Source organism: Anticarsia gemmatalis, chromosome Z (genome assembly GCF_050436995.1).
Source record: "Anticarsia gemmatalis isolate Benzon Research Colony breed Stoneville strain chromosome Z, ilAntGemm2 primary, whole genome shotgun sequence".
In the NCBI taxonomy this organism is placed as follows: domain Eukaryota; kingdom Metazoa; phylum Arthropoda; class Insecta; order Lepidoptera; family Erebidae; genus Anticarsia; species Anticarsia gemmatalis.
In genome coordinates, this window is record NC_134776.1 from 7,886,040 (window position 1) to 7,909,260 (window position 23,221).

Below are 23,221 nucleotides of genomic sequence, written 5' to 3' on the forward strand. Positions count from 1 at the left end.
TACTTTTTTGCTTGTGGGTTACCGCGCTACATCCCGCACGCAAAGCTGCGAAATGCGACAACTAATACTATAGCCGGACAACCTGCTTTAGTATACCCAATTTATCAGATTGTAATTAATAGTTTCTAGTACTAAAAAAAAAGAGAAAAGAGTTGTTGTATCAAACAGTTGCATAAACCTCCGGTTAATTGATATTCTAAATTCTATATTTTTATACCTCCGCCAACCCCGACCCTTGCATACAACTCGATTAGTTGTTGGCCTACAGTTCCCACGCTACTGTCCCAGTGTCACTGGTTACAGACGAGATTAAAGCCAATCTCCATCATGTAAATAGTAAGTTAAATATAAACATTTGTTTATATCTGACCTACACAAGGTTTCATTCAGCCTACACGTGACCGGGATACAGATAGCCTCGTACGATCGCGTAAATGCCAAACACTTATTTATAATCCTTCGACTTAAATATTTTTACAAAGGCTTTACAAAAGAATTTAAAACTCGATACAAACGAATGATTGATTAAATTGCTACAATTCCTATTTTCAGAGGATAATCTGACGAAAACAGTTTTGATTTTGGATTATAATAAAATACCTGATTTATCATATCAGTATCACAAAAATTATCTCTTATGATTTTTGGAACTGACATTTAATATCACACTGTAGATATACGGGATAATTGATATAGGGAGGAGCAGAATATTCGCTGTAGCTATTCGTACTGATTTGACTAAACATGTCAAACGAGTCTATAAGGTTTAATTGGACAAATCAACAGACTCTGGACTGCCACTTAGGATGTCAGATCATATTGAATTGGGATTACTTGCCTGAATCTATCACAAGATTAACCACACTAACCACAACGGTAGTGATAAAATCTACTTTTCACAGCTACAAAAAAAAACAGTATTGAGATATTATCGTAATGCAGCGTAATGGACTCAAGGGCTAAACCCTCCCTTGTTTGGGAGGAGACCCTTATCCAGCAGTGGGATTACTGGTTAAAAAAAACATTTTTTCTATAAACATTAATCGTCAAATGTGTTGCTAAGCGCAAAACTAAAGAAAGCCTAAAGCAATTCGGCTTATTGTTTTTGTAAAATGGTCTAGAAGACACGGGAAAGGTTTTTATGGAGAGAGAAAGAAAATGCAAAGAAAACTCGTTACCTGCGTGGCTGAGCTAGTACTGAGTAATATACACACCTATATATATTAATATTGCAATAATAATAAGACTAACAAAGCTTATATAAACAATACAATGATTGTGTAATGCAGCCAACTGCAGTTTTATCACCATGATACGAGAATAGAACATAAATTTATTAATAGATGCCAACTGACCGCGATCACATGAATTAATTGAATTAGACAATATTTATCAAAGCGGGTAGTACTACGACTGTAGTACTAATACTACAGACATTCGAAGACTGGAGTATCCTACCTACATATATATATGTAAGTACCTAATATAATTAATGTGATGTATGTGTATGTGTGTTAGTCTTTGACGCGTTTTCTTTTGAACTGATTGATAAAATTTGGTACACAGAAAGTCTAAAAACAGTATTTAGTTATTACGATTATTAATTCGCAAGCAGAATCGATGCTCGGCGTAACTTCTGTCCGTTTTTGTCACGTGTTTTCATAATAAAAAGGGGTTAATCTTTTGTTTTATCCAGCATTTTTATTAATTGGACAATCCTATGTCACAGCTCTACAGGTTAAGAGAACCCACATTAAAAAGAAAAAAATAAAATTTAAAAAGTGCACTTTGTTTAAGACACTCTATAATAGAGTCTTCAATGTAGTCATCCTACGACAAGGCGATACCATGCCATAATCAAGTTTGTTAGCGGCATGTTAGACATCGTATATGCGCCGTACCTTTTCATTGAATATTTTGCAAGAATTCAATAGTTTAACTAAGTTTGCTGTCGCTAACGACAGTTTCCAAGCTTGTGTTTTCACAAGATTTAAATTTAATCATCGGGAGCAATCGTGAGACTATACTGTAAAGACCATTCATCATCCGACGCGGCACGAATGAGTAGTTTTGTCACAAATCTCAAAAAAAGTGGGTACCAAAACTTGCATACAATACCTCCATTGTTTGCTAAATAGATGCTATGTTTGTCTACTCTATTTAGATAATTTCAGAATACTAAGATTCTACTCTAGGTAATCTAACAACATCAAACTTCGATCCATGGCAAATCATTGTCTCAAGAAACCGAAACTGCAATATTGTTTCTGTATCACATTCTTACGCAGCGATGCTCTCGTAATTAAAGCGAACAAGAGAATTTAAGAAACGGATTTTATTTACTTTATTGGACTCCTAGGAGAATTGAATTTCCATACCTAGATCCTAAGATCAGAATTTCAATATAGGCACTAGAATGTTTGCAATAAGTTTAAAATTGCATGCTTATTGCTGATATTTACAGCAAATATTTTAATAACTGTACCTTTCTTGAACTTCTTAAAAATCGCATATTAATATACCTATTTGTAATACATGTGTGGCCACGTGTAACGTTTAATTAGGAAAGAAACCAAATACAATTAAGGCATCATTATTTGAATACGTATAACAAACAATTAACTGGGACGGTGGAAATATTTTGAATAAGAAAATGTAAATGTTGTATATTTTATGAGAATATGTTGAACATTGTTTGTTGTTTCACCGGTTGTCCTTCTTGCAATCTCAAGCGTAAGCCTAGAGGCGCGGATTAACACGAACGTATAGGGCCTACACAGATTACATGCTCCTTTGACCCAACCTCTAAATCAAAAACCTTTGTCTGGCACTTGTGTGTAGTAAACAAGTCACCAGACGATGAATAGAGGATTATTTATTTTATCTTTGAGCTACGGTCTGATATCAGAGTCTGCGGAGTTTAGTTCGCTCATCAATCTATCTGCCAAGCGAGGTGATAACAAACTACTGTTTGTTGCAGACTGTGATCGACTGCTAAATAAATGGGTTCTAAATCTCTTGCAAATGCGCTACTGTCATTTTATTCGAATTTATTATTAATAAGAGATTGTGATTTATCTTATCTTTCGCTGATGAATTTAATTGAAAAAATCGATTTTAATTTTTACTTTTCAATGATTTTCTTTGTTATTATGTTTTGAAATACATAGCATTTGTTATGCGCAAAGGTTGATATTGCAAAGGCAAACTAATGAGTATTCGATTTGCACTTACATTAGTTAAACGACCAACGCTTAATAGATACGAAGACTGCCTAAATTGAAGAAGTAAACAAGCATTAGTACTAGGACTTCCTTCTAAAGTTTAGTAAATACGTAAAAACGGAACACAAAGCAATTCTTTATTAAGTCAATGATTAGAGCAATACAGCGGAACGACAGTTGGTCTCTGTTGGACGTTGAGAATGAATAGATTGAATAAAATACTGTTGAATGACTAGTGCCACATACTCAGTCAAGTTGACATAATGTCGTAAATTAATTACGTTTACGAAGACAATACGGTTAGAATCAATATACAGGGGTCGGCAATATTTTTAAAGAGATGCAGATAGATATACAATAAAACTAGCAACCTGTGGCCGAATAACTAAAGCATAGTATTATGTACTTGGAATACGTAAAGGCGACAGTTCGCGCTGTGTTAAAGATAGAAGACCGCGATACGAGACTGCGACAGGAGACTGCGACCGTAAGTAAAGTTGCGGTCGCATTTTGCGGTCGCGGTCTCACGTCTCAGACTCCTTCCTGCTTCTGCCTCGCGTGCGCCCCGCCGCCTTTAAGAGAAATACGGAGGGGCAGCGATGGCGTCTCTACTTAAATCCCAAAAAACCAAGTCAAATTATAATGTACGTGTTATTTTCCAGTCAATATCAATAAAGTAACATTTTTCACAAGCAATTTAACACGTCATGTGTGCAGTCAATATGAAAGCAACAAGGGACCAATTAATGCTACTCCGAATTTCGTACTGAAAGCTATTCATTAAACGGCAATAGTATAGTAGATACAAAAACGAGCAAAAGGCCCACACAGGTCGTAATATCAAAATAATAATTCGAAGAATTGTTTCCAAATTAATAAGATGACAGTTTTACACATAAATATCAATAAAATCGAAAGAAACAATAATTGCAACTTGAATTAATTTCGTTTCAATCTTCAAATATTAATCTAGTTTTCTGATATCTAAGCATTAAGTTATAACACAAGAAATGACGCTAAAGGCCTCTACATTGCATCAGATGCGTTGAGCCCTTTAGTTGCCATATAGCAATTACATAACTCCACAAAGTTTTCCGATAACGACAATGTCACAGACAACCTTTATAGAGACGTTAACTATTATTTATTTGCTGCACGGCCGCTTGGACATCTGTTGTATGCTTGCCCATAATCGTACGCAATGAGAGGTAAAAACATAAACGGTTATATTTACACGTAAACATCCCTTTATAAAACGGGTTTCTCCTCTTAGATATAAATGTTTTCAGAGGGAAAATTCGGGCTCTCGGTAAGTTGGTAAACAAACCACGGGATGGTAGGGATCCTATTTCATAACTTGTTTAGTACCGAGATACATTACAACTTGACTCAATGTATCTCTACTTTGTTTTGCCCTGTAGTTTATCGAAAAGAGTGTAGCACCATGACTCACGTTTTAAATACGTAATTACAATGTATTATGCATAATATATTATTTCTAAGGTTGCTAGGAATCGTCCGTGATAAACAAGCTTAACAATAAGTATATGCAGATATTATGTTAAAGTATTTATGTTATAATTAATTATTGCACTCGGAAAATACAGAACTTGTTACTTTGGAAAGGAAATATTGAAACTAGTCGGTGGAATAGGAGACAGCATTAATTAACGGTTGACTATATTGCAGAGGTTGGATGTAAATACATTACCATGATAACTGCTTTGAAGCCAGATATGAGCATAAGTATACTAGGAATACTCGAACAAAGCGCCTTTCATTTTAATACTACTGTGTGTTCATTAATTGCGAAATGTAGCTGATGACAATAGGTAAGGCGCTCTACCAAGTGATATGTCAATGGAAAACTATATCTAACAGGTTTCTGTTAGTGACTGGAAAGTTTCTTAATACGTTAACGTTTTTGTGATCTTGAGGAAAGACCTATTTTATAGGAAATTTTTAAGCAGTCAAACGAAAAATATTGATAGCACATTTCGTTATAAATCGGTAAATACGAGACCTTTCAAGATTATGATAGGATAACCGATAACTTCAATGAATGTATAGATAGCATAAGAACACAAATAGTGCTCAAACAACAATACTCGACGTAGAATAATACATTTGAATGCTAGCATTAGTCTAGTGGTCAATGTCATGATGATAAAGCATGTACAATTCTCCAACAAGGTACTTAACGAGCAGACACAATCCAGACAGGATAGAGCACATATCATGACGTAGAGGTTATCTCCTATACTCAATGTCACGCACAGAATGACTATTCATCTCTCAACTATGTGGCTCTATACCTAAGATTTAAAGGAAAATATTTATCAATACAGACCACGACACTGTAGAGTTAACTTCACTGCTTTATATTTTTACCCCATCCCAGATACTACAAATGAAATCAAGCAGAAACAAAAAATACCATTCGATACAGAAAATTTTTTTTAGGCAGAATCGCGGGTACGTCCTCACTTGATTGATTTTCTATTTAACTTCAACAGACAACGGAACCAGAAATGAATTCCAGTGTTTAAACATTAAACGAACAAAATACGTGGAAGTTTGTTTGTTCAATTATTCCTGTTCTTGTCAGCATACGCGAATATTTTACTTAGAATCTTAGAGCTGCATTTGCTTCTCGAATCGGAACTATAATCCCAATGTTAGACTTTGCAAGATCAATGATGTTAGCTCTTAAGGGTAAGGGCATGTGCAATAGAGTCGGCCATTTGCAGATGACAGACAAACACGTATCGTGCTCCCATTTTAAAATAAACACAGCTGCGCATCTGCGCCAACTGCAGATAATTTAGTGATGAACATTAAGTGAATCAGTCACACTATTTAATTGATGTTCAGTACAAATTAAATCACGTTTTCCTCATCGAATATTTATGATATCAACTCACTGACGTCACCGACAATCATCAGCAAATCACACACCTTTTTAAATATAGCTACTCTGGATGGTATTCCAGCGTAGTTCTCACATCTTTAGATCTCATGACTTTTTAACTGTCAAATAAATTATACACATGCCATAATAATATTAGATTTCTCACTGCGACATACAGAACCACAAGAAAGTGCGCTGTGAAAGTCTTATCTCATGCGAACTAGAGCGAGTCAATAAAACACCAAACTAATAAATGAAAACCGATATTTCTACATTGAATTATGTTACATGGTGTAAGGTACGTACAAGGATAACTTAAAAATGCATAATAATATTGCGAAGTGCATTACATTATTGCTCATAACCATGCTCTTGGTAGCGCGCGTCCCTGAGAGGATTCTAAATATTGTCTTTAGATTACTTACTATATATTATTCAGGTACGTAAATACAAGTAGATACTAGCAATTGCGAGATTCGATAACGGCAAACGGACTAAGAACATGCTAGGTGTAAGTCAACAAACGTGTTATGGAACTAGAAACTCCGACCGTTGACAAATTGTTTTTATACATTGCAGTAATAAAGATAAGTTTTCCTACCTTCTCGTAATATAGCTTCAAAAATCTCGTATGTTGCACCGCAATCTTCTAGCACGGACCTCCTCAAAACTTTGTGCATATGGTCACCATCGAGAGACTTAGATCGCGAACGAAACTCATCACTGTCCATAGCACGGGCCTCGTCGGTACTGGTAACCGGTATAGCGCACGAACCTCGGCGGCCTTCCCCAGACGCTTCGTGCCGCCAATGCCCCACTTTTTTACCGAACGTTCGGAACAATTCTTGAATCGGGTGATGCTTCTGTCGTTGTCCGCTACCGCTTGACCCCGACCCTCGCCTTTCATTGGAATGCTCTTTATCTTTGGTACTACATACGCTCTCAGTCAATTTTTGAGCAAAACTTTTGTTATCAAAACGATTTTTGTGACTTAGTTTTGTGCTCGAAATCTCACCGTAACGCTCACACTTGCTATATTCGTTCTCTTGTATATCGTCCATGACTTCGCCGTACAGTGGTGAGACGTAATTACGGTATTCATGACGGGCAGGCGCTTGGTATGTGTTGACACCACCAACTTGATAGCGCTCTCCTTCGCTTCGCTGCCGCCGGTAGTCTGGGTGGTGTGTGTGATAATGTTGCTGAGTGGGGGAAGCTCTCCTTTCTCCTTCCATAACATCGCGAAAGTAGCTCGCAAAGTTAGGATAACGATCGCGGGGACTAGAAGCAAACTCGTAGGGACTTCCCGACGGCACTCTTAAACTACGTTGGGCGCTAGAGGCTCGAGGGTTAATAGGTATTGGTCTCGCATGTGTATCTCGTACTGCACTCCGGGACTCACGTGATTCTGTTGAGCTTATCGTAGAATACCAGCTGTCACCACTCTCATCCTTTTCTATCGGAGGGGTACTTTCACGTTGTTGATAATGTCGGTGACTCTGTTGACTGTAATGTTGGCTAGAGTGGCCGTAGAGCTGGCTGTATGGTGGAGTCTGCTGACTTTGCTGTTGGCTATGGTGTTGTCCATATTGTTGCCCGGAATGTTGACCATAATGTTGGCCGTATTGTTGACCATACTGTTGGCCGTATTGTTGCCCATATTGTTGGCCATATTGTTGACTATACTGTTGACCATATTGTTGGCCGTACTGCTGGCTAGGTTGATGACTATGTTGTTGGCCATGCTGTTGACTAGACTGTTGACTATGCTGCTGTCCAGGTTGTTGGCTTTGTTGCTGGCCTTGTTGCTGGCCATGCTGTTGGCCACGCTGCTGGCTATGTTGATGTTTATGAAGGAAATGGGAGAGCCCGTGCATTTTGTACCTTAATAAAATTTTTACGTGTTAAGACTATTTGACATCTTCACGTAATAAGAATATTGATCAGATCTAGAATTAGCCTCAAAATGATATTGTTAATTCCTGAATATTTATAAATCAAATAACCGGGTGGCATTGCGACATCATAAACAATGACAGTAAAATTGTTAATGGCCCTCACGTATCTTTACCTGACAACGAGGGTCAATGAACCCGAATATAAAGTGCTCTTAAATTGTTACACAAGTTAAAGATCTGGTTTGAAGGGCATAGGGACAAAGTCCACGCATTATGGGCGCTTTAAGAGCGTAACATCGGATACATTCGCGGTGATAGCGAGTGGTCTGAAGAGAGGATAAAACAGGTTTTACGAGATTCAAGGTCGCGATGCCCTATTTAGGGGAGCGTGATCATGTGGCAAAGTGGGAAATGACGCGGCCTTGGGGACGAGCGGACGTTTGGTACAGGACGCATGCGTGGGTGTATGGGGTCACCTTCACTCCCTACTAACTTGGAGTCCCCATAGCGTATTACTGCACTTAACAAAATCCATGACATGCAATATTATCCGTTTAATTAATGAACAATGAACGTAGCAACTAAATCGATTTCCATATTTTTGGCCGGTAAACAATGTTGAGATTTGTTTCTATTAACTATTGACGTCAGTAAGATAATTCGTCAGAAAATTGGTCCTAAAAAACAATGCATTGTTATTTAAAGGTTGCGTACAAAATTACAATGTCTTAATACGCGTATAATAACTACCGGAATAAACAAGTTTGTGTACAGTGTTTCTTTAGATTCTTGCAAAATATAAATGAAGATAGAATTGTTTAATAATAAAAAGTGGTCGCGTGAATGCAAATAATAAATTCAATCGTATACAAAATAAGGAAAAACCCGCCGGCTTTATCAGTTATCGCAAAGTAAAGAAGAACTACAGCGGCTACGGCAAACCATTAAAATCATATTGTCACACTTAATGTATACCAAATATACCTAATGAGTCCCAGTTTTTAATCAAATTCATAGTTATTTAATTGTTTGTAAATTCTTCTAATACGAATATAAGGTAAGTATCCAAAATTGTTTTCTGGCACGATTAATTTTACTTGAAAATACATAAATGCCCGTGTTAAAATGTCAAAAACACTTAACGGTATTCTAGTTCCCTTAACTTTCATAATGAGAAAAAGTTTGAAAGAGGCAGATATCAAGAATTTGCTAAAGACGAGTGTCATCACAACACGGGTGCGATAAGTAAAATTTTGTTTGACACATCAAGATAAAACTTTATCTCGAGATTCCATTGAAATTGGTATAGAAGATTATAAAATGGATTACGTATATTCGGTAGACAATGAATTTTCCGTTCAGTGTTAATTGATAAAATGTTATTAGTATAAGGGGATTAAAATAAAGTTTATTAAATAAATTAATAGCGAAATTCTTATATTTTTATGTATAGTTAATTATTTAATTCGTCGAAATTACTACTTATTATTATGCTATTTCGAAATTGAATAAGTTTCACAAGATACGAAATAAAATGTAGCGAATAAGGTAGAAACAGCGCGCGTTCACTTCTTTTCAATGTCAATGTTTTCGCCAAAATAGGCAATATTTGTAGCAATCACTTCAAAACTGACACCTGCTACATAAATCTGACGTAACAGAAAACCGGTGGAACAAGCAGAGCGACAAAATCAAACGTGTTAGTGTTATGTTGACTTCCGTTCTCAATAATGTGTATTGTGAGTTCTACCGACTTGATTACGTATGCCGTATTTAATTAAAAATCATTACCGCAACACACTTGACCTAATTTAATAAGTAAGAAAATAAATTAAACCGCCGCCTAAAACAAAAAATCGTGTGTCATTGATTTAAAAACAAAATACGTTGATGTATAGAAACTAAGCGTGTTTTAATGATACCTTAAAATAAACAGCTATTTTTTGTTAAGTTTATGTGATTTTAGTGTACGTGAAAAAATGCTGAATAAACAGAAATGAGTTTGCTAATGACGGCAAGTAACAAATAAGCAACAATTTGCGATTTTACGCTGATTAATGTAACGAAAATATTATATTTATGCGAAGACTGTACTTTTAAATTACTATTAATCGTAAGACTGTATCACTATGTTTTCAATTAATAAATAGCCCGATTACGATATCGCTATAAAGTCACGTATCTCAAATTATTACTTTTACTTATAAGGTATGTACTTTCATTAATAACACTTATCGATAAAAAGCAACTGTTGTGTAGAGCAATTATTGCTCGTTTTTCACAAAATTTTGCAGATTTTACCAAAACTAAAATATTTTACATGCTTTTTACAATACTATTGTGCTCTCCTATAATAATAGCAATATTTCCACCATTTGACATAGTCCACTTAGTACTATAATATAGTTTTTTATAAACTACCTCATGGATTAGTGCGACAAACGGGAAAACGACTGTTTATTTAGTAATCGTGCCGGTACTGTTTGGGGAAAATTTTATCATAATAACAGGAATATGTTCGCAAGACTTAACCACGTTAAACAAGAGTTTCAATTAAAATACAATACAATTTCGAAAACTAAGAGAACTTGCTTAATGTCTTTGCAATTAAAAGTTTTATGATCTAAAGTTTAGCGGCCTCTATACGTCCCGTTGTAACAGTTGATAATATTAATGTTTTACAGCAAGTAGTTTCAATTGTAATAACAAACACTATTGTCGTTTGTTGATAGTTTGCTCGTTTTCTATAGAAATATTTGTTGCCTGATTACTAGTAGACCGTTAATAAACTTCAAAACTACACGCAGCGGGCGACGAGTTTATGAATGAACGTGTAATCAGTACGAGTAACGAATTGAGACGGCTAGATTGACTGCTATTTTTAAGACATAAATATCAAGTAGGAATATTTAGCCGAAAAGTTACTTGAGAAGTAGTAAATATATTAACTGGATTCAGAATACTCACATTCATGTGGAAGAAATTTTGTATACAAATTAAACCTGTTTTTTAATGAAGTAGATAGTGCTAGAAGGCGCTCATAAATGTGTTTACTGCTCGTCAGGAAAATATTATAGCCGTCGGTCGTGACGATGACAATTGGCGCGTTTATAGCCAAACTTATGGAGTTGTTACGTTGCGATCTAAACAATTTTGTTTACAACATGTGTCGCAATGCGCTAGCAACACCGCCAAGCAGTCGTACGAGCACACACACCATGTGCCACAACAGAAAAACGTAAACACAACGCCATGCCACCGGCTTCTTCGAGATCTGATCAAACAAAACAACCGAACATACTACCACTTCCGCGGCGTTCGCGGCCGATTTAACACAATGTGCCGCTCATATGCATCGTAAATAAATATTCACAGTTCATCGTATCGTACTATTATCGTGAGTAGGTAGGTCGCGCGCGACACGTCACTCACTCGCGACAGACGTGGGAGCACTAACTTAGTGAAATAAGCAAGCCAAAGAGTGGGAACGAGAGGGCACAAGAGAAGAGGCGCGGAGTCGGACCGGCACCGGCAGCGGCTCGGACCGCGTGGTGAGCACGCGAGCTGCGGGCCCTCGACTCACGGCGACTCTCCTCGCGAGCCGCGCCATCACGCGGTCCTCCCACACCGACAACGCACGCCGCCGCCGCTACACCGCGCTGCAGCCGACCTTGTGCTCGACCCGCTGATCTCACTAGGCCCTACCACTACTTTATTACTCATGAGTTCATTACCAATCAACACGTTTATCTATTATATTAATAAATTGAATTTGTATTAAATAATCCAGCTCGTAAAATTGTATAACTGTTAATTCAATTATCTATTAGTGTTAAAAGCCTAACAGTTTACTGGGGCATATTGAAAGATAAAATAAAAATATAATTTGATTGTTGTGGGAATTTACGATTAAGATAAGTTGTGATGAATCAAGAGGAGCTAAGCCATTAGCTATTCTTTACCATGATAACATAAGCTATACCAATTAATTCGAACTCGGAGATATACCTAATTCGAATATATTAAAAACATTACATCAGGTACACATGATTTTAAAAAAACCTTAACTAAATTTTTCGTTGCCTCATCTTAAATAAAGATGCCCTTTCATGTCACCTTCATTTTTGAGACGACTATCACTATTATTAGTCAATAATATCGATATTACTAAATTGGTAAGCACACCGTTGGGTTATTTCGCACGGGTTCCTACGCATGTCAACGCAAAAGTTCACCGATGAAGATAAATTACCGCGACCTTTTCAAACCCACACTTTACACCTGCTAAAGTATTAATACGCTTTATTAATAATAGTGCTTATCCCTCTCTTAGACATTGGCATCACCTATAGACTCATTTACATCTACAATTTTTTTTTCTTTGGTCTCTGCCTACGCTTAGATAGGGAAAAAGGCGTGATATTTTGTACGTATGTATGTAATTTACATCCACTCCTTTAAGGACCATATAGGGAGGAGTATCATATAATGGTATTAACTTAAGAGTCCTTTTTGAAAAACCTTTTTTTAATACCAATATAAAATTAAGGTTTACAACTGTCTCTTCAAATTGATATCAGTCTATTTACACGGACTATCGTCGCCTGCGGTAAGTGCCAGAAGTATCTCACATTCCACAAAATAACTTGCAATAAATACAAAGAAGTCCACAAAAGCAGCCTTGTTAAAGTCAATTCACGGGATAAAGCTCGAACGGAGAAACTCTCAAGTCATTGCATTGTGTGCCCACGAGAATGATTACATGTATAAAGACGTCATTATAAGTACATCCTGAGATATGAATAGCTCTTTTTACTGTTAACAATGTAATAAAAGCAGTGGACAATAAAATAATATGGTCTGCAGAGACTTAAAGGCAACTACTGCTCTAAAGTACAGCTTATGTTTGTGGACTTTTACAAACATTAACCCATTCAATAGCGTTAAGACTCATATAGGAAAATTGCTATTGAATAGATAAACTACCGCTAAATGCACTCACAAACCGAAGTAAAACAACTCACAAAGATAATATTTATTATATGGGATGGGAATCTAGACCGCGACCCCCGCACTCATGGAAGCGGAAATAAGGAGTTTGTCATTTCATTTCATTGCAACATCCGAAACGGGAGGCTGTTATAATATGTTAGAACCACAAAAATTATGTTGAAATAAATATATCTCTATGTCTAAAGTAGCACTCAAAACTTCGATATTATTATATTTAATGTTCTGTAGTTTTTAATTACAGATTAAACTCAACAATAAACATAACAAAGGCTGAAGGTTACTATCAACTAGCCTTAGCCTTCAAATCAATTCTTTGACAAGAAAAGTTTGTCTATCGCTTAAGATTATGCATGAAGTCTCGCGTCCCAAGCGAACCTTGTTTTTCTTCAATGTTATTATCGACTCGGCTTCGTTAAAATATGTTTTCACAATTACCGTTAATCTAAATAACTTTATACACTGTTAGAATCTCAAAACCCTGACAACACATAACAACATACATAAATTCACTACATTTTCTCATAGAAGTAGGCAGAGACCAAAGAACGCCACTTGGTACGATCCTTGCAAACTTCCCTTCCCTCATTCAAATCCACACATCTTGTAAGCCAAATGTGAAAGGTCATAAAAATGGTACAAAGGAACGTTTAGTACCTACTAAAAAAGTTTAGCTCATAATCGTCTACTTTCGTAACATAAGGCTAGACTTTAAGTCAAACACGCTGGCTTAGAACAAGACTTCGTACCCCCTACAGTTTTATAGAATACTTCAGAGAGTATTGAAGTCAAAGTTCAACACGGGATTTTTCCATCACAACATTTCTACTACTTCGAAAAGTCATTGGTTTAGGCAACGAAGGAACTATTTATAAAATATTCCCCATATTGAATCTGTCCGTTAGCCGGTCCGACGTACGCGTGACCGTTATTGCAATATTGTGGGTTATTCGTAAATCCTTACTTAACGCTTCCCTACACAACACAGGAGAGATGCTGAACGACTAAGCTTTATAGGGTGCTCCGCTTTGTTAGTCTGTAGATATTCCATCATTTTACTCAAAGGCTTACAAGGTACTCCGCCTTACCAAATTCCAATAGACAGCAATATGTTGTACAGAAACGAACATGGAATCTATTTATAACACGATGCAAGTAAAACGGCTTCGTCACCAACCTAAATTATACATAATAATTATAATATCTAGTTTCTACCTTCCATCTAAATACGTCGTACATTTTATTTCAAAAGGTATTTATATAAACTGAGAATACGTGTAATTAGCAAACTTTAATGGAAAACACATTCATCAACGCCTCGTTACCGAATCGACATTAACTAATTGAGTAGTATGTACCCGAAGCCACATCTTTTCAAGGATAAATAACGTTGCATCTGAATCACCTATACGAGCTCCAAATCTATAAATGGATTAAATATCTAAAGACTAGCAGTTAAACGTTACTTATATGAAGTAATTTATTACGTTTTTGTACACGCATGAAGTATACTTTTGAGTCTTACGCAGCGTATAACACGAATTAACTATTTGAAGATAGCAAATATTTGTCCCGGTAGGAGAATTAAAACTGGGACGCGGAGTATCCAATTGGAGGTACCGCGTCCTGGACACTTTATGGTGACTGTTGAAGGAACACCGTCAGGTTTTTAGTCGGTAAGTCCAAATTTAAAAGCCGGTACGCCTAGCCGGCGGGAGAGCCCGACAGACCCCCGCTACCTCCCTGGAGCGGGACATGCAGTGCATTTTCATGACGAAAAAAAGAAGGAGAATTAAAACTACGAAATCCGCGTATCAGTTACATAGTAAATGAACATATATTTCGAATTAAAATTTATCATTCAGTCACATTATTATGAAAGCAAAGAAAAATAAGTCTGTTTACTAGTACACGGTAGGTTAATATCATTAAAAATGACAAGGCGACAGGGAATCCCACTCGAGATTTTATAATCGTATTACCAAAACTGTAATTGTAGAGATAACCCAAACGACCCAATGTAAGCTTAATGACTGGATTTTCACGATAACAAGTGATGATGATATCGAAGCTGCAATGACATAAAAGAAATTAAACTGTTATTTAAAATACCAGGAATTCAATACCCTCTTAAAATAAAAAGCCTTTATATAAACCTGAACGATTTTTTGATAAACAATGAAAACCGAAACATGTAAACAGATTTTACGCTCCATTTATTGTTATCATATTTCCGTCAAACTAATATTTTTTGAGATTGCATAGGCTATTAATTTCGTAATTAAGATCTCATCTTATCACACACATTTATCAAACATGTCTAGTTTATTATGAATTTTGATGGGCACTTATCTCTTACGAAAAACGTCTCAAGTTCTGTGTATGTAACGTTGATAATGTATATTTAACCTACTCTACTAATACTCTCTACGATACTATTGAACTAAATACATTATAAAACGTAATACCTTATTTGTTAATATCCGGAACAAAACTACATTTTCCATTCTGTTGCATTGGAAATTGTTTTACTGGATTGAATCGGACGTATTTTCGTTAGTCTGTATTGTAAAAGCTGTAGTGAAACTTGTTCGGTTTAAATTAATAATTTGTTGTGTTAATTAAATTTAGTTTGTTGTTCCAAACGGTGATTTGTACTCCTATTTAACAATAGGAACTAAACACATAGTGTACCTACGGATTACTGTTGGTAGAGACGAATGACAGCTACACTAAATGTGTAATTAAAATGTAATAAGGCTAATTTTGATAACATGCAAATATTAAATATCTAAAATAATGCTGCTTTAAGAAACTCACATTTATTGAAAGACCTCTCCGTCAATCCATACTAATATTATAAATGCGAAAGTAACTCTGTCTGTCTGTCTGTCTGTCTGTCTGCTACTCAATCACGCCTAAACTACTGAACCAATTTGCATGAAATTTGGTATGGAGATACTTTGATACCCGAGAAAGGACATAGGCTAATTTTTATCCCCGGGAAAATTCAGGTGGCGAACGAAGTCGGGAATAATCAATATAATAATGACATTAAATTAACAAAATTCCGTTGTCATGGCAACTGTTTTAATGGCGGATATGCCTTAGCGCGATTTCGTTATAATAAGAGATATAAATAATTTTAAGAATATTTTTCGTGAAAAAAAAATCATATTTTATATCATCACGCTACGACCAATAGGAGCAGAGTAAGAGTAAAAAAGTGTTACAAAAACGTGGAAAATTCTGACCCATTCTCTCTTATGTGACGCAAGCGAAGTTGCGCGGGTCAGCTAGTAGGAAATAAAAGTCCATGCTACTCTTACAATTGAAGTTCATGTACGAAATACATACCGGCAATTCTTTCTATACAAATGCACGAACCACTATTATGTCAGAATATTTTAATTAATTCAACGTGAGAACAATTTACAGCGGCTTGCTCAATACTAGTGTGTTACGTTACAACATTAATCGTTTTTATTCATTTGTTTCGTCACGGTGACTGCTGCGATTGGTAGCTTACAGAAACTACACACGGATGAATCACACCAAGGAGAAAATCGAATAAAAGCAAGCTTTGTAAACCGTAGTGGCGGTCAAAGTCGGATTAACTTCATGTTTCACCGCCCCTGCATTGGTATTATGTGGTTTTTGTTTAACATCGCAGGTATGCTGGACATTTTCGACACGTTCATATTTGACGCCCTTAAGCCTTTGGTGTGGCGAACGCTCAAAAGACGGACATCAAAGCGAAAACTTATAAAGGGGATCAGTTAAAAATGTTCGGGCCATAACATAGCCAGTTATTGTAACTGACAGCGTGTAAACTGTTCAACACTGTCAATCAACATGAAGTGACAACAACCTTCCGAACACATTTTTACGTGTTGTTTACTCTCAAATAGTTAACACATACGTCATATCGCGGAATAAAAGATTATAGGTTCATAAATAGCAACGATCTTGACGGGTTTATTGATAAAAACTAAATCTATTCAAGTTTGATGAGATAGATGTGTGTTTAAAAAATTGGAAGCAGGAAAACAATGTAGTTGTTATTTGAGTCATCTTTCATAAAATTACTAGCCGACCCGCGCAACTTCGCTTGCGTTACATAAGCGTTAAAATTTTTCCCCGTTTTTGTAACATTTTTCACTGGTGCTCTGCTCCTATTGGTAGTAGCGTGATGATATATAGCCTATAACCTTCCTCGATAAATGGACTATCTAACACTGAAAGAAATTTTCAAATCGGACCAGTAGTTCCTGAGATTAGCGCGTTCAAACAAACAAACAAACAAACAAACAAACAAACTCTTCAGCTTTATAATATTAGTATAGATTTTAAAATCCTAAACGTGCATACTTCCTCATAAAAAAGATAAAGCACAATGTTAAAATACGTATTTTACTAAATTACTGAATTCAGTACATTCTATTTGCTAAAGAACAAAAGAAAACAACATTAACAGCATATTATTCCATAGTTATTCTGTAGAGAACATTCCTAATCCTTTAATTCAAACGGGGCTGATAGCTAGTCCTGCTTAATTGTTACAAATAGGTTCAAGACCTCCTCAACTGCATATTGATTGCAATTTATACTTACTTGCAAGTCAATTCAGGCACAAACGTAATAAACTTTATAAGTTAAACCTTTGGCTCGATATCTTTAGACTGCGATACGTATTTTTATATTATGGTCATTCTTCAAAAAGTAATTTAATTTAATAAGACAATTATCTCTTGAAAGACAAAAAGTCTTTGGATGTTAATATACTCTTATTTGTTTTTATCCTATCTATAAAGTTGTGTTATATTTATACAAAAATAACACAACTGTATATCAACAATAATATCGACACAAAATAAATGTCAGTTATAATCAAGAGCCATAAAGACTTGAAATCTTAAAATACAGTAAAACAAGACTCTCGGTAATGTAAGAGGTCGAGGCTGACCTGATTTCAGATGGAAACTGGATAACATCGCAATAAATATTTATTCTCACGACTGCAAATATAAAATCAGATTTCCTGAGCACATAAAACTTATAGTAAAATAAATTCTTTGGACTTTCAGAAACTTGTTAATCGGTTACAAAATATACTAAGACCAAATTTATTTTGAGTGTTACTCGACCAGACTCACTTTTCATATCTTTTCAACTTTGCTTACTTGATATGATATACAAAAGGCATACTCATTTTGTATGCTCACAACATTCGAGCAACTTTTCTCATGGAGGATAATCCGTTGAGATTTTCTTGTGGATTTAACTTTATAATCCAGGTATGTTACTCATATTTTTAGCTCGATTAAATTTATTACAAGTGGCGTGCTCGAGACATTGAACTAAACAGATTAGTTACAGATGATTTGAGTGACGTCAGATTAATTTGGAAGAAAGGTACACCTTCATTTATGGCGTAAAAGGCCCCTACGGAAGTGACAGGAGCGACGGCAGTTTAGAAACATGAAAGAGCCTGCGGACGATCAAAGATTAGCAGCTTTAATAGCATAACAATAAAATCACTTAGCAAACAACATTTATATAACAGAAAGCTGAACAAAGTATTACACCCTTCAGAAAAATCCTCTTGTATAAATTTAATAAACATTTTTACTCGTTTCTAACAAGAAGTCCAGACAAATAATAAGTCCAAGCTTTGCATGCCACTCGAGTTGTCCAAAGCGAATGAGTTTTGTTGGCTACGTTTCAAGTTTAATGCATAAATAATGCATCGCGCACATAACAAAATATCAGAACTGCAGGACACATTCTATCGGACAGTGATAAATTGCTTAAAATACGATAATTTGTTTGTTGATACAACAGGTGACCTACAAAATGGGTTCAATGAGCATTTTTTGCACAGTCGACATGCGATTGCACTTTTTATTACAGTGTCAGATTACGTTCGTAACGATTCCCCGGTTGCCTCATTACCTTATTCTTTCATTATAATTATTATTTACAATGTAAGCTAATATACAATCGTATTGCTAACGTACGGAAATATTTTTTAGTATTCAAATTGTAGTTCGGTTCGTATAGAAAATTGTAGTGGCCATGACTTTGCCATTGGTCCATTAACTGATTGCATACAACTACGCAGACACAATTCTCCGCTACAAGTACTAGGAACAATACACTTAACCACAGTTATCATAGTCTATGAACAAGAACGAAGAAACAATATAAAACATTTTATGACTACGTTGTAGACTAAATAGCGCTACCGAGTTATTTTAACAAGTCGATTTAATTTTATAGGAGCAAGATGTTTAAGTTGAAAATTAGAAACAGGCATAAAACCTAATATCTCTAGCTTTTGAAAATCTCGTTTACAGTAACGTAATACAAATTTGATTCCAATTTACTGTTCAATAGATTTTACCCGCCGCACGCGTATTTAATTTGATTACAGGAGTTTACGTTGTTGGCTGAACAACTGAATAAAAACATGTTCGAGTGGCCTGAATTTTAACATTTTCGAACCGAAATCGTGACACGGTTTGATTGAAAAATATCGTACGTTGTTTCAATGTTCGTATTGCTTTATATCTGTTGAATGAAATAAAAATATTTATCGTTAATATTTTTTAATAAGTACCTCTCGTATTTGAAATGCAGGCGAACGTAATTTTATAACTCAAGTTCACTACGGGAATTATGATAAATAATGTTCTGAAAATACTATCAAATACGCTGAATCGGAAAACGTTGGCTTATACGGCTGATTTATGATTTATGTTTTTTATCCACGTATAAGGATCTTCTAAATTGAGATAATTCTGGGTCCAAACGTAGGTCTTCGTATTATTTTTGTGAGCCTGGTACCATTTGATTCCGTCAATTACCTTATAGCTGCAGTTATAGGTTACTTTCGTAAGTTTGTCGTACCAGATGTTCGGTTGACAATTGGCTCAATGAATGAGATGCTCTTCATTGCATTGGGGTTTATATAAAAATAGTGGTCACCGTGCAAGGTCCCGACCTTATCAATTATTACTTAACCGAGTAGATTGGTCTGTATTCGCCGCAGCTGTTCCGCGATAGTAATAGAATGGAATACATTATACTAATATATGTTTATTTGTACTAAATACAGCTGTTTCTCGTATTTGAGATAACAAGGCAATTTCTTTTATCGCGCTCGAAGAATTTATAAAACACAATGCTTTTTACAAATGGTGTAGTGGAGGACGCACGCATCTATTGCTAAGTAATGTGCAGATTGATGAAGCTCAAATTGGCGCGTGTAATCGAATTAAATATTTTTAAGAATGTTTATTATATTTAAGGACCGCCGGGTCTATTCCGACATTATTAGTCACTTTGTTAGACAGGCTATTCATTAATAAACCAGGACTAGAAAGCTGAATGATTGTAAGTGCAAATTATACATCATTTAGGATTCATTTTACTAAAGTTGTACATACCTAGTTACCATCCCGTTTTGTACCAAAAAAAGGCATCTACCGACATACATAAACTAACAAAAACGAGAAATTTATTTTGTGAAACTGTACTACACTGGTCTTCGTCACATGACTGACTGACAGTAAGGGTGGTTGCAGACTAGCGTATTTTTCTGCGCGTATACGCTCGTTTCAGCATACGCGCTTGAGCGCGCACTACAATACGCGCTTCAGAAAGTGGACGCGCGTTAACTGGCATATTTCGGCGTGTTCGCTTGAACCGGCAGTCGTGTCAGTATACGAGTTTTGCGTCTGGCAAAAGCCGCGTCTATAAGTCCGTTATTGCGCTTCCAAAAACGAGCTTATACGAGCGTTAAAAAACGCTAGTCTGAAACCGCTCCTATAACTAGTACGTATCGAAACGTATAATTTCTTGCTGACAATCCATTGTCCGTTTGCTATTGTGAAGCCTACTCGTTTGGCTTATCTGTGACTAAAGCCGACATCAACGATTTATTAATGTCAACTTAAACCTTTACTATCTTGTATCATTGTATCTTGTTACATTTATCCTATTGGAACAAAACGTCATTATTATTATTATGAGCCTATATCGTCCTACTACTGGGCAAAAGCCTTGCCTAAATGTGTAATTAATGTGTTAGTAAAGATGTGATAGTTAGTTATTGCGAGGAACTACAGTCAAAAACATTTTTTTTTTTCTTAAAAAAATAAGTCACCAACTGCTAAACAAAGGTCTAAAGTTATTTTAATAATATTAAATAATATATTTTTTGCTTCATAAACTATCTTAAGAATATTCGATATGTTGACAATAAACGATAATATCAAAATTTCAATTAGTTACAGCATTTTTCTTCATTGAATATTTTTATCACGATCTCACGATTTCCTCTAAACTCACTATCAGTAACACAATCAAATAAAGAGTATAACTGCTACAATTCAAATACTTATCAATTGAATACATTCAGCATTTTCTTCACTATTTTCGAATCGTTAAAAGTAAAAAGAGTTACCCTAAAAAGTTTTACAATTACTCTCTTTTACGTACGCAATAAAAACTAAGATTGCGTTATCTTCAACTCAGCTCCTAAAGAGATAAAGTTAATGGTGTTAAGAAGCCTCCTGCAAATAAAACTTTATTTGATGTGGTATCAACTTTTACACTATTTGATTTCTACACGCATGAACTAGCTTAAACGGAACTAGAAATAGTACTACTAGATTGCAAATCACAGACTCCTGGCTATTATCTTAGACATTGTTTGTTACACACATTGATGGAGTAATATCACCGTAACTTTCAATAAGAGTTATGTATTTATTTGTCCGCCGGGAAACAAATTGCATTAACTTTGAACATAATAAGTAAGTAATTCAGTCATATAAGATATCATATAAGAATTACTTCTCCGGAATTTCTCATATATAATATTGCGCTGAAATTAATTTCGCATTTCTACGAATGCAATACCGGCATCTCGTAAATCTACGGCCGATACTAAGACTACTCTATCATGAAACCTGAATATATATACTATAATATACCGATACTGGAATTCAGGGAAATCCCCTGAATTCCTATGGTATCGGTATTATCAAGACGTTAATTACATCAAAGTTTCAAACGCACCTAGGTTAAGTAAGAATTGATTAAAATTCCAATGACTGTATGCGATAACAGACGTTTACTTTATGTTCATAGTTTGTCAAAGGTTAATAGTGTTATAAAACATAGGTGGAGTTTATTTACGTGACTGAACATAAACAGACACAAAAGATATTATGTCCTAAACATCCTGTTTATAAAACAATGCTGAGTACTAAAATATGTCTTAAATAAATGCAAATGTAGACTTCAATGATCTAGTACGTCTTTCGTGAAATTTTTAATCACTCTCGGTTTCGCACAAAAGATAGACGTGTTCTTATGATCTAGGTCCAAAGATAAATGTATACGCTTTCAATAAAAACGATATAAATCAAAAAATAAATAAATGACTCACCTGCGGCGTATTGTTGTTGCTGAGCAATCGCCCTCTGAAATGATGAAAAACAACAAAATGTCAAAACAAAAACATAAATAAAAAGTAAAGATGAATGAGAGCGGAAATAATATTTCATGGACCAAAAATAGTAATTGAAAGTAAATGATTGAATAAAAACATGTATTTATAAAAAACACAAATTAAGACAGATGAATGATAGTGAATTGTAATAAAATAAATTTTGAAAAGAAATGATTTGCTATATTTTTTATTAGAACATTACAAAAATTCAGTAATAGATTAACTATATATTGTTCTTGGTATTCAGCTGAGGTAAAAGAAAAATAACGTCATAAAAAATAGCTTTTGTTCTAAAATTCACGGTCATTAAGACATTGTGTTCCTATTAATTATGACAAACAGCGGTCTCGTCGGAGAGCCATTTGTTAGCCTGTTCCTTGTTCAAGTGCATACCCTATTCAATACGCAAACAGTGTCTGAATAATTCGTTCTCGTAGCGCCTTAAGTTGTTTAACGGCAACGTGAATACAGCGGTACTTGTTGCTACTAATTGTATTGACAAAAGAATAACTTCAGCTTAGAAACTTCCGTGGCGCAGTGGTTTAGATCACCACGCCGATGCTACTTCGTCGGGAGGTCGGGCGTTCGATTCCCACACGGAGCAATTATTTGTGCGATACACAAATGATTGTTTCGGGTCTGGTTGTGCTTTATG

The 23,221-nt window shown here is 35.4% G+C and overlaps 1 protein-coding gene across 4 annotated transcripts in view; it reads right to left on the reverse strand.

The window, feature by feature from the left end:
• The window catches only part of LOC142986641 (uncharacterized), a 90,630-nt gene that overhangs the window by 33,438 nt on the left and 33,971 nt on the right, over positions 1 to 23,221 (reverse strand). For 2 of the 4 annotated variants that reach the window (XM_076135190.1, XM_076135192.1), the window contains exon 8: positions 22,504 to 22,537. In XM_076135190.1, the coding sequence (XP_075991305.1) occupies positions 22,504 to 22,537 (34 nt within the window). Of the gene's footprint in view, positions 1 to 6,736; positions 8,028 to 11,334; positions 11,662 to 22,503; positions 22,538 to 23,221 lie in introns of those variants that run through there. The other 2 variants (XM_076135193.1, XM_076135194.1) reach the window with 2 other exon arrangements.